We start from the raw sequence: 15,463 nt of genomic DNA, 5'->3' as shown, positions 1-15,463 counted from the left end.
TTCCAGCAACAGTCTTCAGACTTTGACTTTCACCTGTTGTATTTTTTTGTGCGAGCCAAACGCTAAAAATTATTTTCAAAAAAAATTATTTTTTTCTGAAAATAATTTCGCTGAAACTATTTTACAACATAAATCATTTTACATTGAAACAAACAGAGCATAAATAGTAAGAAAAATGCTAAAAATACTACTAGTGCACAACTAATGCATAACTCCAAAACATGTCGGAGGAACCCAATAATTTTGGAAAGATAAATGCTAGAGCATCTCTTAATGTTCTCCTGAAATGGCATAGATGTAATTAAAAAATTACGTTTATGACATTTCAGAAAAACATTAAGAGAATACCAAAAGATGTTCTATCATTTCTATTTTGAAAATGTTAGATTTACTGTATGAGCATAACACCCACTCACATAAAGATGAGACACAGTGTGTAGGACTCACCCTCGTGTGAAAGGGATGTTACGCCCATATTATAGCCATGCAATGGAGCAATCAAATCCCATAATTTTTTTCCATCACATTATCCTACACCTGCGAAGACGACGTCTGCAAACAGTGACTCGATCGCTTGCTTTTCAGTAGTATCTCAGCGACCGTTACTGAATGGCTCCAAGATTGTGTGGCCAGGAGTGGCGCCACTCTCATGCAAGCAACACCCTTAGCTTTTCCTGTATTTCCTCTCCAAACTCCAACCACTTCTCTCTTCTCACACCCAAGGATGGCTTTGCTGCTCAGATTCCCCTCTCACAACACTTCCCTCTCTTTCTTCCTTTGCCCCACCCACAAACCACCGCTGTTTCCTCTTTCGCAGCCCCTCCTCGGACGAAGAAAAGGCAACGCCGCCAAGAAGAAGTGTGGCGCAGTCTCGGATATCAAAGCTGCGCCTCCTCCAGTTCTCGATGAGAGCGACGATCACAAGGTTCTTGTGGGTCCGTCCAGCGAAGAGGAAAGGCGAGGTGAGAGGGTCATGGCGGAGTACGATTGGACCCAAGAATGGTACCCGCTGTACCTGGCCCAGGACCTGCCCGACGATGCGCCTCTCGGTCTCACCGTGTTTGACAAGCACATCGTGTTGTATAGGGACGGTAATGGCCACCTTCGCTGTTACGAGGACCGCTGCCCCCACAGGTAAAACAGATCACCCTGTAATTCATCTTTTAGCTCCTTCTCTAATCTCTATAAGCTGCATGTGGATTCAATGTTAAACTGCTTTTTCTTTCGGGTTTTGTTAAGGGCCTAACCGTAATAGGACTACTCGATTTTGATTTATTTATTTCGTATAGAGATCCCAACATTTTTTCTGTCCGGATTGATGAGAGAGTTCTATGAGACTCACTTGTCGGAAAGAGTCTCCGGCAGCCCGCCTACTTGTTAGGGTAGGCTTGGTGAGCTCTCACATTTGCTACCCAGATTACAAATTGCTGGGATCCAAATCCAATCCATTAACCCTTAGCATTGTAATAATTCTCCTAGGATCGTAACATTCCGGCCAGCTTCTGAATTTGAAGCTTTCGATAGCTACTCTATCGACGCTAATTCGATGATAGACCTTTATTTTTTTGTGGCTCTAATTAACTATTAGTATTCAATGACTTAACATTATGCTAAGACATTTTAGTTTAGCCTATAGGTTGCCCTTCCGTGACTCGAATTTGCCATGTTGTGCTTGTTTTAATACCAATTGTTAATAGCTTAACTGTTGATCTAAAAGTCCTAGACTATTGGATATTAATTTGGTTAAACTTTAACCTTTAAGATAGTAACAGGTTTTTTGGAACGCAAACCCAGGATTGGATTTCAATGGTGATGGTGTGGAGTTTCTTTGTTTGTATGTGATCACAAAATTGAGGTTGAACTTGGATTTTGCAATTCGTGCTTTGGGGACATATTTTGTTTGTTTTGAATGCTATTTTCACAGTTAGTGTATTAGAAATATACACTGAACTTTGGTAAAAACTGCTGAACGCACAAACACTTCTACAAGTAAAAAATCGATGGCCAAGTCATTAAGTCTGATTTTTGGTATTGGTTGTTTTTGTTATGCAATGGGTTAAGCTTAAATTGGAGACTAAAGAAATATTCTTTTTCATGATCTGTATCGCTATTCATGTTTCACAAATCTAATATAAGTTCATACATTAAATTAATAGTCTCTTTGCTGAATCTCTCATCCTCATGTTGGATAGTTTCTCGACTCTTCTTGTTTCTTAGAATAAATTGATACGATGTTTTCCTGCATTTTGAATCTTTGATATAAGGTCTTTACCATTTCTGTATGCTAGGTAATCTTACTCAGCCTAGTTTGTAAGAACTAATAAACAGTGTGCCAAATAGTTGATTAGGTGCATATTAATGCTATATATATAGCTTTTGAAGTTTGAACTCCATGGTGAACAAAACCTTGATCTTTTCACTGCTTCATTTAGGTTAGCAAAACTTTCTGAAGGCCAGTTGATTGATGGAAGACTAGAATGTTTGTACCACGGCTGGCAATTTGAAGAAGGTAAATGTGTTAGGATACCTCAGGTATGTCTTAGTTTACCTTGTCCCCAATTTTTTTGATACATGAAATGCCGCATTTACTTCTAGAATCATATTAAGAGTGTTGTTAGTGGTATTATAACTTTTATTACAAGGACCTTACGAACTAACGCGATAGTCCACGCGGCACCTATCTCCATAGAATGTGGATTGTCATGTGAGTTTGTAAGAGGTTATAGTAAAAACAGTAGTATCCCAAGCATTTTCCATCGGACTAATGACGTCGAATTTCTTCGCTGCAGCTTCCGGCTGATGCCAAAATACCTCGATCAGCTTGTCTCAGAACGTATGAGGTGAGGGACTCTCAAGGAGTTATATGGGTATGGATGTCTCAGAAGACACCACCGAACCTTGATAAACTACCTTGGTTTGAGAACTTTGCCAGGCCAGGTTTTCAGGATATTTCAACCACCCATGAGCTTCCATATGATCACTCCATACTACTTGAGAACCTCATGGATCCAGCCCACGTCCCGATTTCACATGATCGAACAGACTGGAGTGCAAAAAGGGAAGATGCTCAACCGCTGCGTTTTGAGGTGTCCGAACGTACGGATCGAGGATTTGCCGGCTGGTGGGGAAAGGCAACAGATCAACCCCTGCCGAACTTCTTACGGCTTGAAGCCCCATGTGTTCTTCAGAATAACCGGGAGATTGTCGACGAGAAGGGGGAGAAGCACTACTTCACAGGCCTATTCCTTTGTAGACCGACCGGACAAGGGAAATCCATGCTTATTGTAAGGTTTGGAGGAACAAAAAGATCCCCCTTGGCCAAATTGTTCCCGCAGTGGTACTTCCATCAAAATGCAGGTAAGGTGTTTGAGCAAGATATGGGTTTCCTCTCGTCCCAAAATGAGGTTCTAATAAAAGAAAAAGTTCCCACCAAGGACTTGTACCTTAATCTAAAATCCTCTGATACATGGGTAGCTGAATACCGGAAGTGGATGGACAAAGTAGGTCATGGGATGCCTTATCATTTTGGCCACAGCACTATTTCATTGCCTAAAGAGCCTGCTGTGGTTGAACATGCACCGGCGGGACTGGTTGCCGGAGTTTCTGCATCTTTACCGGCTAAGGGAGGGATTGGAACAATGCATGCTCCAAACTTGGCCAACCGATATTTTCGGCATGTAATTCATTGCAAAGGATGCAGAAGTGTCGTTAAAGCTTTCCAAGCCTGGAAAAATGCTCTTTCTGCTATGGCTCTTGCACTGACTGCATTGGCAATTCTAGTGTCTGGAAGGCAGTGGAAGGCCATTCTTTTGGTGTCGGCAACCGTATGCTCTGCCGGAGTTTATGGATGCTCAACTGCCATTACATTGAACACAACAAACTTCATAAGGACACATAGGAGATTGTAAAAGACCATGGGAAAAGCTCCCTGCACAACAGGTTGTGCACAACCTGTTGTGCAGGGATCAGTCCCCAAAGACCATAGGATTACAAGGTTGCTTGGAAAGGATAATATAGTACTCGAATATAGATTGTGGTGTTGGTGTTTATTCTAATTTCATGACTTTTATTGCACAGGTGCCCGAAATTCTCCAATTTGGGTATCAAAGAAATGCTGCCTCTACCTCTATGCGCTACCAAGTTGTTCATGTTTGTCCTCTTTTTTCCCCTGTTTTGCTAAATCACATAGTAACATTAAGCTACAAATAGAATAATGAGAAAACTTTACTTAATTCCCTTTAACTTTTATTACTTTTGCAATTACTCCTCAAAGTTCAAAAACTCTCAATTTAGTGTATCAAATTTTCAATTATTTGCAATCTTATTCTTCCCGTTAGGGTTTGAAGTTAAATCAAACGGTCAAAGGGTTAAATGACTCTTATATTCATGTAAACTTAAAAAATTTACAAAATTATCTTTAAATTACAATAAATTTTTTTTAAAGCAAGTGTATTTTAGAAATTTCAACATCTGTTAGGATTTTAGGGTCAGAAGTTTTTATTTTATTTTTTATAAAGTTTAATACACTAAATGAGAGTTTTTGAATTTTGATAAAGTAATTGCAAAAATAATGAAAATTCAGAAGGTAAAATGAAGTAGTTTTTACTAGAATTATAGAATCATCAAGTTCCTCCCAATCATTAAATGCCTCCCCGCTAATGGATTAAACCCATACCTCATGTGAATAGGACCCTTTCCATTCCACTTGAAAGTGGAGAATATCTTAATCCGCTCAAGAGGGACATTCAAAGCAAGCTAAATAAAGCATAATGATAATAATAATAATAATAAATAAATAAATAAAGCTTCCCAAAAGGGGTGGTAAATAATTTATTTAGTAAACAGGGACTATAAAATATAAGGATTTGTGTTTGTGCTGCCTTACCAAATGTTGGTAGAGGCTGTTTGTATATATAGAGAAACTAGAACATAGTTACATGAGTTTAGGAGACTACAATTCTGATAGGAATGAAACACTACAATCTAATCTGAGTATTTGAATTCAAAATATTATCTTATCACTAGTTCCTATAATCTAGGTTTTATCTTTATCTTCATCTTGAGCGCGCATAGAATTAGGAACTTTATCTCGAGAAGACATATCTAGCTGAGGGGTAGATATGTCTTTAACATGCCCCTGCAATCTTAACGGTATAGGGAGAACGTTGAGATTGGAACGAAGGAAAGCAAAACGTGCGGAGGAGAGAGGCTTGGTGAGAACATCCGCTAGTTGATCCTTGCTGGAGATGAATTGAATGCGGATGGTCTTCTTAGCAACCATGTCTCGAACAAAATGAAAGTCAATTTCGACATGTTTTGTTCGTGCATGGAAAACTGGATTTGAAGATAGGTAAGTAGCTCCGATGTTGTCACACCATAGTGTAGGAGGACGTGTAAAGCTGAGCCCAAGTTCAGAACATAGAGACATAATCCAGGAGAGTTCAGCTGCAGTGTTTGCTAGGGATTTGTATTCGGCCTCGGTGCTGGAGCGGGCAACAGTGTGTTGCTTTCGACAGCTCCATGAAATAAGATTTTTTCCAAGGAAAATACAATATCCACCCGTAGAGCGACGATCATCTTGGTCTCCAGCCCAATCTGCGTCGGAATAGGCCTCAATGGAAGCTGTTGGGGCACGGTAGAAGTGAAGACCATACTGAACTGTTTCCTTGAGATACCTTAAGAGTCTCTTTACAGCCTGCCAGTGTAGATCCGTGGGATTATGCATGAATTGAGCAAGTTTGTTCACACAGAATGAGATGTCCGGTCTTGTGATGCAGAGGTATTGCAATGCACCCACTGTGCTGCGGAATAAAGTTGGATCAGAGAATAAATCACCTTCAAAAGCCGAGAGGTGAGTAGAAGATGCCATTGGACAGTTGATCGGTTTGGCTTCAATCATTTTGGTCCTTTTGAGAATGTCCAAAATGTACCGATGCTGAGACAGAATAAAACCAGTGGAGCTTGGAAGAACTTCAATTCCTAGGAAAAAATGGAGTTTCCCGAGGTCTTTGACAGCAAATTCCTGTTTCAATGTCTGTAAAAGTGTAGAAACTGCAGATGGTTTAGATGATGTGATTAGAATGTCATCTACATAAATGAGTACTAGAGTAGTGTAAGCAGCCGACTTATAGATGAAGAGAGATGTGTCTGATTTGGATCCATGAAAACCAAGCTCCAATAGTTTACCACTAAGTCTGGAGAACCAAGCTCTTGGGGCTTGTTTGAGGCCATATAAAGCCTTTGTGAGTTTACAAACATGATCTGGAAACTGAGGATGAGTGAAACCGGGAGGCTGAGACATGAATACCACTTCAGAAATATTCCCATGAAGGAATGCATTTTGTATGTCAATTTGATGAATCGGCCAGCCATTGGACAGAGCAATTGATAGAACAATGCGTACCGTAGTAGGTTTGATCACAGGGCTGTAGGTTTCACCATAGTCAATGCCCGGTTGTTGATGAAATCCCTTAGCAACTAGCCTTGCTTTGTACCTTTCAATCGATCCATCAGCCTTCCGCTTTATCCGAAAAACCCATTTGCAGCCAATAATATTAGAAGCTAATTCAGGAGGAACCAGGGTCCAAGTCTGGTTCTGTAGTAAAGCATCAAATTCGGTGTTCATGGCAGCTCTCCAATTTTTATCCTTCACAGCTGTAGAATGACAAGTAGGCTCAATCTCATCAGTAGAGGACTCGGCAAGCAGGGCTCTCGGGAGGGGGTACCGAACTCGACCATCTGTAAACTCTCTAGGCTTGGAGATGTTATTTCTAGCACGAGTAACCATGGGATGGGAAGAAGTAGGTGGAACTAAAGGAGGAGTTGAAGAAGCTGAAAAATCAGCTGGAAGTGGGGAATCAGCAGAGCTGGAAGATGCTGAAGAGAGGGACTGCAGTGATGGAGAGTGCAGAGAGGGAGAGGAAATTGGAGAGGAGGGCTCTAGGATAGGTTGTGGGAGCTGTGATGCTGACTGTGGTAGGAGAATGGGCAGGGAGAGCTGTTGTCGAGTATTGCAAGAATTTGACTCAAGGGAGGATGAGGGAGGAGTATATGGAAAAGTAGATTCATTGAAAATAACATCTCTTGAGATGTAGAGGCGATTTGTGGGCAAGTGGAGACATTTGTAGCCTTTGTGAAGAGGACTATAGCCGAGGAATAAACAAGGGACAGAACGTGGCTGAAACTTGTTTGAATTATATGGACGTAAGTTGGGCCAACATAGACAACCAAAGGTGCGTAAGAAGGAATAATCCGGAGAACATTTGAAAAGTGTTTCAAATGGAGAATGATTTTGTAGAACTGTGGTAGGCATGCGATTGATTAGATAGCATGCAGTGGAAAAAGCATCATCCCAAAATTTGAAGGGTAAATGAGCATGAGAGAGGAGTGCTAGACCGGTTTCGACAATATGTCGATGTTTTCGTTCGATAGCACCATTTTGTTGGTGAGTATGTGGGCAAGACACACGATGCTGAATGCCAAGTTGCTTGAGTAGGTTATTGACAGGACGGTATTCACCACCCCAATCGGATTGAATTGCTTTTATTTTGGTCATAAAGAACCGTTCAACATATAATTTAAAAGTGCAGAAAACTGAAAGAACATCACTCTTTAAGGATATTGGATAAAGCCAAGTATATTTGCTATAAGCATCAAGAAAGGAAACATAATACTTAGCACCAGACCTAGAGCTAACTGGGGCTGGTCCCCATACATCAGTATAGATTAAATCAAGAGGACCATTTGCAGAACCGGAAGCTGAAGAAAAAGGGAGTTGCTTGCTCTTTGCACCAAGGCAGGCAGTGCAAACAGTGGAGTCATTTGGAGAAGCAACTGGAAGCTGAAAACGAGAAAGGACATGGCGGACAACCTTCAAGGTGGGATGGCCCAGCCGTGAGTGCCATTGAAAAGCAGAAACACGTTCACCCACCATGGCATGACGGGGATGTTTATTTGTGGAAAAAAATTGATAGAGTCCATGTTTATTCGGCCCGTGGAGAAGGAGTTTCCCCGTGCGACGGTCCTTTAAGAAAAAATGGGAAGGATGGAATTCAAAGAATGTATTAGTATCTTTGGTGAATTTCTGAACAGAGATGAGGTTCTTGGAAATTTGAGGAACATGCAGAATATCAAGGAGATCAAAATGAGAACTAGGAGTAGAGAGTCGAGTTGTACCAATGTGTTTGATTGGGAGCCCCTTACCATTGCCAATACGGATTTGATCGGAGCCCAAGTAGTCTTCAGCCTTGATATTCAAATTGGCGAGATCAGATGTCAGATGGTGTGTAGCGCCAGAATCTGGGTACCAGTTCTGATCAGTGCTGCTGGATGGGGCAGAAAGATAGGCCTGAGCCTGAGAAGGCTGTTCTCGAGTGTATGCCTCATTGAATCTATTGTAACAATCCAAGGCAATGTGACCATAGCGGTTGCATACCTGACATAAGGGTCGGTTGGAGGAGGATCCACGGCCAGATGAGGGTCCTCGGCCTCTGCCACGAAATGGCCTGGAAGTGCCAGAGAAGCCACGGCTAGAAGAATGATTACCGCGGGAACCACGCATGCCACGGTTTGAGTGTGGAGAAGAGTTGCCCCGGGAGGCAAAGTTTGCACCAGCAACAGAGAGATCAATAGAGGCTTGATGCTTCTCTAAGCGCATCTCATGAGAGAGGAGATGGCCGTAAATTTCATCCACAGAGAGTGGTTCAGCTCTGGTTGTAACAGAGGTTACAAACGGATCAAAGTCAGAGCCGAGTCCAGCTAGAAGAAAGGACACCTTCTCAAAGTCATTGAGAGGTTGACCTACGACAGCAAGAGCATCACACAACGTCTGAAATGTGTGGAAGTAGTCAGCGATGGAGGAAGATCCTTTCTTAAGAGTCGCCAATTGATAATGCACCTGCATGGTGCGTGCCTTTGTCTGAGACGTAAAGAGGGTCTCCAAGGTCGTCCATGCGTCGCGGGAGGTGGCACAGCGAGTAACATGGGTCAGCATTTTTTCCGAAAGAGCTGAGTTAATAGCTCCGAGCAGCAGTTGATCTTGCATGCTCCAATGGAGGAAGGCCGGATTGGGAGAAGTGGTGGAGACACCATCTTTGGTGGATGTCACAGTGGGAGGAGGGCAGGGTGTGGAACCATCAACATAACCAAATATGTTGCCGCCTTTGAGGTGTGGAACGATCTGAGGCAGCCAGACCGGATAGTTATCATTGGTGAGTTTGATAGGATTAAAATTGGTGAAGGTCACCAACGAAGGTGGTTGTGGAGGTGGGCTAGAGGCAGACATGACCGTAACTTGGGAAGAGAAAAAAAAAGAGAGAGGACGTGAGTCACTGTTGTGGCTCTGATACCATATAAAATATAAGGATTTGTGTTTGTGCTGCCTTACCAAATGTTGGTAGAGGCTGTTTGTATATATAGAGAAACTAGAACATAGTTACATGAGTTTAGGAGACTACAATTCTGATAGGAATGAAACACTACAATCTAATCTGAGTATTTGAATTCAAAATATTATCTTATCACTAGTTCCTATAATCTAGGTTTTATCTTTATCTTCATCTTGAGCGCGCATAGAATTAGGAACTTTATCTCGAGAAGACATATCTAGCTGAGGGGTAGATATGTCTTTAACAGGGACCGACTTTTATCGTTAAAACTGTTTCTTAGTGTGGTTCCAAATTTGAGAAAATATTTTCTATATATATATATACACGCATTGTGTTTCAAAGAGTGTTTTTAATGTCTTTATTTTGAGAATAGAAAACAAAAGGCATAAGACAAAAATCTCAACAAACATAGCCAAGGACTTCCAATTGAAAGAGGGGTTCTCAAAATAATAATAATAATAATAATAAAAACAAGGCCAACAACAATAACAACAAACTTATCAAAATAAAACAATAATAAAATCAAGTACCATCTAAGAACATGTGCCTTTAAAGGCTTAACCACTGCCCCCCACCCCACATTTCGGAGTATTCCCCAAGAGATAGCAAACTATAACGATTAGAGATTTACACCATTTACTCATCAAACAATTAACTACTTCGTACATATAAACCAAATATTTTTTTTTTTGTTATTATTACTATTATTTGTAAGTAATTGGCCCCAAAAAGGGGAAATATAACCGAAAGAATATTGAAGCAGTAAACTCGGGCCACTAGCTGAATTTCAATACAAGAAATCAAAGCACTATACAAGTGTGTTTGTACCATTACTACCTCCACAGCAATTTGTGTATTAAGTATTCAGCCCTACCATTGGATAGTTACACTCCATTTGAGTTGACAGCCGATGACTGCTCTTCTGAAGGAAACAATCTACGAGCGCTAGAGCTAGTAAATGATGGTATGTAGGATGACCTGCTATCACTATTATTTGTCGAGTGTAGAGAGGATGAAGAAATGTCGGGGGTTTTTAGCAATCCAGTTGTAGTATCAGGACCCAATCTTAAGTTTGAACTTTGGGGCAGAACATCAGATTCAACCTCCTCAAGTGTCTACAAACAACAAGAGAGTTTTTGAAGTTTTTCACCAAAATGAGAAGAAAAAATGGTATTTAGTAGACTTTTATATGACTGGGATGACGTGATAGTAAAAATCAAACATTGATTTTTCTTTTTACAAGCCCTTGCTAATCCAAAAATTGATTTTCATTATCATATCACCTCAATTGTATAGACATCTACTAAACAGCATTACTTGATGAGAAATAACAAAACCCATAATGTCCAACAGGTTACAGTAGTAACCAAAGTTCATATGGTAAGGCTAGATATGATTCAAAAGGAATCATTCTGTCATGGACATAAAGAGAGAAGATGGAACCCATACAACCAACTGAAGCTGTTTCAGATCAGTTATGTTGATAAGGTTTCCAAGATATAACTGAAAACTTTCTTTCCGGGAATTGGGCCCGTTAAAACACAAGGCTAAAGGGAGACCATAGGCAGCTGGAATCCCACAAAAATTAACCTTACCCTTTTCTCAAATGCAGTTTCTGGACAAATTACAAGTTACAATTAATATTTGTACTATTAAAAAACTTGGCTACCTGAATAGCTTTTTGCAAAACATTGTATACTTGATGGGTCTGTTTTCTTTTTACAACAACCTCGTCCGGCTCCTGCAATAGCTCTTCAAAGAGGTCATCTCTGCATAATTACCAGTAAATATATGCTCAAAGTTTGCTATCAACACTTATATTCAATGATTCTAAATGATGTTCTAATAAAGTATCACAAGAGTCAAAAGATGTTCAGTGTACAGAATATTTCAAACAATCCATGGTTTCATGATTAGCAAGCCTAAAAATAAGCTGAATCCAGGGATTCTGGAGGATAGGTAGTCCTCACCAGTACAGTTTCTTTCATGTGTCAAGAGTGCTTACACAATTTAGGCAGTTGTTGACTGGTTCTCATATCTTTGAAGTCCCAACACCACTGAATTTTCTTATGACTAGAAGTTTCAATTACGATAAAGCTACTACCATAATGAAAACCAGAGTCCATATAACAATCTCAATTGATATATGATCTCAATTGTTTCATGAACTTAAACATCTCACATGTCAAGAGACCAACATTTAAGGACTATTTCAAGTGCTTATACTTGAAAAGAACTAGTCATAACAATCAAGTAATGAGGAACTAATTGAAAGACTGGTCATCTAATTGGAACACAACGGATCATTTAGGCAGATATTTATTGCACAAAGTGGGATCTACAACAATGCATGCTAATCAAAATACATTGCAGTAATTAGCTGAACAGACAGAAAAGTAGATCGCTTATCACAAATACTAGATATTTTATGTCATTATTTCTAGGATAAATTTCATGAATTAAATTTGTGATCTTTTTAAGATAATAAAAGGTTAAAATTTTAAGCCCAACAAAATATAGAAAATTTATGCAGAAACAAACAAAAGACTCAAGAGTCCCACAGTTAAACACATACCTGTACAGTTTTTGTATAAAGGTACTATGAAGGTTCCTTTTTGTATGATTCACCTAGAGGACATTAGCAACAACAGAAACATTTAGAGGGACTGGACAAGGTGTCAAAAAGAAAGGATCAAGGAAATAACCCAAATATAAAGCAGAAAAAATGGACAAGGACTAGAGAGGGAAAATGCCTTACCAGAAAGTGCATTATAGCTTTTGGAACCAAGTCTTGAATGTTCTTTCTGACAATGTCATAGTAAGATCGCAAGAGTAATTTTGTTGCAATTATTATAACTGCATCATGCTCAGTCATTTCAAGTGGCCTTAAGGTGGATGGGGGCTGAAATCAGCAAAGGCAGAGGGAAGAGAATGACAAAAATTGGAAAATGAAGAAATGGAGAATAAATAACAAATTACTAATTCATAAATAAACATCTGCGAACCACACTATTACCTCTCTCAACTGGATTGTAGAGGGTATCTGCTCCATGAATGAAACAGTTTCACCAAGAGATCTGCTAGCTTGACTCTTTCCAGATGATGCCCTGCTGCCAAACATTGATGTGATTCCCCAAGTCTTCGTGGCATTACTACCTCCTACATTGCACTAGTACTGTTACTGCACGTGTAAATTTTTTCCTTAAAGGAATAATTGCATTAATTAAAAGAGTTACTGCTCATGTGATCAATGACCATAGTAACTACGATGAGCAAATCTTTGTCCATAACCATCCATACGTACACAACATAAACATGCTTCCAAGTTTCAGAAAATTTGAGCAACTTATGTGGATTTCACAGAAACATATCCGCCATTCGACTGTTACATACAAGTTATATTTTTTTCTCTACAAGATATTTGAAACTTTTTATCACTTATCCTTCCGCATATTATTAAACATAGAAAAGGTTATCTGGCACCAAAATTCAACTAATACATTTCGAATACCAAAAAGCATGCTATTGACAACATTAACAATGAAGGGCACATAACTTTTGCCGCACTAAAATGCTAATACAGTCAATAGCTGAAAATTGCACTTTTCCACCCTCAATTATAGGGTCATCTGCAACATCTTCCCTACACTTTAAAGTTAAGCAGTCAACCCCTAAATAATGACATTAGTTACAACGTACCCATCATTAATATTTATCAAATTCTTGTCACGTTTAATCTTTCTCATTTTTTCCTTTTAGGTTTTCTTTATCACATGATAAGCACATGAAATGAATGATTTAAGTATAACAAAAATTGGACACTTTTAACGGTAAAGAAACATTGCAACTAAAGCAAAACTTTAGGAGGCAGATTGCTAAAATTTAAAGTTTAGGTAGACAGTAGACAGTAGACACTACAATTGACTTTCTTTTTCTTTTCTTTTCTTTTTTATAAGTAAGAAAATTTCATTAAAAAAACGTAAGGCGCCCCTAAGTACACAAGAAGTATACACAGGGACAACTCAGCTAGTCCACATAAAAAACCCAAGAAAACACACAAGGAACTACATACTAACAACTCCCAAAACCCACAAGAGACCCAAAATACAAAAGAAGCCCCCAACAAACACCATCAAACACCCAAAATACAATAGAAACCCCCCAACAAACACCCAAGATACAATAGAACCCCCATAATACAATAAAACCCAAGACCCCCCCTAATACAATAAAACCCCCAAGATACAATAGAACCCCCATAATACAATAAAACCCAAGAACCCCCCTAACACAATAAAACCCCCAAACAAGATTTTCCCATATAAAAATACATTAAAATTTGTTATGCACCTGGCTTACATGATTATGACTATATGTAGCAATTAATCTATCAGGGCAATAGCACATATACTCCATCAGAAGATTATTATATGCTTGCACGCATGATAAGCACATGCACATAACATATCATACTCTCAAAATCAGATTTTGCAGAATAGTTCACCATAAATTGTGGTGATTTTAACTCTACTATCAAACGAAAAGTACTATTCTTGCCCCAACATAATCACTATACCAGCAGTTTTCCTTATCAAACAATGAGGTTTCATTTTCTTATTATAGACAGTAATTTCTTATTAACATTGGTTGGATGTTTTTATTATAAAAAAAATAAAAATAAATATATATATATATATATATATATATATATATATTATTAACAAAGAAAGAAATCCAATGCAACAGTAAAAAGAAGAAGTTCTCTAAAGAATTACATATAGAGATAAAACAATAATTATACTCCTTTTTTTATTAGTAAATTACACACAGTAGAACTTGAACCCATGACTTCACCCTCCCATGAATATCTTATTAACAAAGAAAGAAATCCAAAGCAAGATGAAGAAGTTCTCTAAAGAATTACATATAGAGATAAAACAATAATTATACTCCTTTTTTTATTGGTAAATTACACACAGTAGAACTTGAACCCATGACTTCACCCTCCCCCACTCTTAAAAGAGAAGGAAGTACCATTTGAATTAGAGTTTACCAAACTAGAAAATTATGCATGCTAACTATCCTACAAGTAAAGAATGATAACCAAACTTAGAAAACTATCAAGGAAAAAAAGAATTTACCAGATGATACAGGTCTCTCGTTATTTGAAGGAGGATGGCTTCCCTGCCAAAAGCCAAGAAAAAGTTAGATGAAAGGACATAATTGATAGCAAAATGATTAACCTGAGGAATTGATGTATGATTTAAACAGTGGGAGAAAAACCCATTTCCGCAGGAAAAGTCAAAACCAAATGTTATAGCCAAGAATGTCCTGAGGCCAATAGATAGGGCCACATGAACAGCTATAAGAAACCAAATTATCACTGAGATGTTTTCTGTCTCATTTGATACGTATAAATGTGGTAGAAAGCTAGATTGATTGCCCCTACTTTATTAGCTATTTAAATTTCTTTCTGAATATTTTTCCATGATTTTTTGGGAAACTTTCTGAACATTTTTGTCATGTATCCTTGTCTCTTAACAGAAACTGATTTGTATCTCCCATACTAGTTTAAAAAATACCAAACCAATACAAAGTACAATACTAATAATTTGGACCATGCAAAACAGAGGCAATAAAAACCATCACTATAATTTTGGTTACCATAATGTGACGAAGGAAAGGAGATTGTGACATTCATCATTTCACTATAATTTTTAGAACTTTCGGAGTATGCTATGTTTGATAATAAGTTTCAGGTACGTAGATCAAGCTCAGTTCAGATCCACCATGCCTCTTCAGACCAATAAAAGTGATCTCTCATATGTATGAATATAACATGTTTGGGCTTGCGTGACATGCAGTGACAACACGACTATCTTTCTTTATAAAGCTAAATTTCACCAAATAAATAGGCAATGCGGGACTTAGCACTAATGACTATCTTTCTTTATAAACCACCCACTCTATGTGGGCTACTCCTTATCTTCCCCATATGGAAATATGGGACCAGGGTGTTACAAAGGCGCCTCTAAAGCCTAAGGCGAGGCGCCCTCACTGAGGTGTTTGTTTTAGCA

General features: G+C 38.8%; 2 protein-coding genes across 4 annotated transcripts in view; one reads left to right on the top strand and one right to left on the bottom strand.

Annotated features, from left to right (window-relative positions):
* The first annotated feature begins 586 nt into the window (after nt 1-586).
* Nucleotides 587-4,136, top strand: LOC133871821 (protein TIC 55, chloroplastic). Its single transcript, XM_062309253.1, has 3 exons — nt 587-1,134; nt 2,433-2,532; nt 2,790-4,136. The coding sequence occupies exons 1-3, from the start codon at nt 650-652 to the stop codon at nt 3,906-3,908; spliced, it is 1,704 nt and encodes a 567-aa protein (XP_062165237.1). The 5' UTR covers nt 587-649; the 3' UTR covers nt 3,909-4,136.
* Nucleotides 4,137-9,872: 5,736 nt separating this feature from the next.
* Nucleotides 9,873-15,463, bottom strand: part of LOC133870675 (dynamin-related protein 3A-like) — a 36,604-nt gene continuing 31,013 nt past the window's right edge. For all 3 annotated transcript variants that reach the window (XM_062307847.1, XM_062307848.1, XM_062307849.1), the window contains 6 exons: nt 14,528-14,570; nt 12,403-12,545; nt 12,145-12,288; nt 11,962-12,014; nt 11,056-11,155; nt 9,873-10,501 (listed from right to left, as the gene is read on the bottom strand). In XM_062307847.1, coding sequence (XP_062163831.1) covers nt 10,271-10,501; nt 11,056-11,155; nt 11,962-12,014; nt 12,145-12,288; nt 12,403-12,545; nt 14,528-14,570 — 714 coding nt within the window. In that variant the 3' untranslated portion in view covers nt 9,873-10,270. The remainder of the gene's footprint in view (nt 10,502-11,055; nt 11,156-11,961; nt 12,015-12,144; nt 12,289-12,402; nt 12,546-14,527; nt 14,571-15,463) is intronic.

Source organism: Alnus glutinosa, chromosome 6 (genome assembly GCF_958979055.1).
Source record: "Alnus glutinosa chromosome 6, dhAlnGlut1.1, whole genome shotgun sequence".
In the NCBI taxonomy this organism is placed as follows: Eukaryota; Viridiplantae; Streptophyta; class Magnoliopsida; order Fagales; family Betulaceae; genus Alnus; species Alnus glutinosa.
Note: the sequence above shows the minus strand (reverse complement) of the source record. Positions and strands in the feature narration are given on the sequence as shown.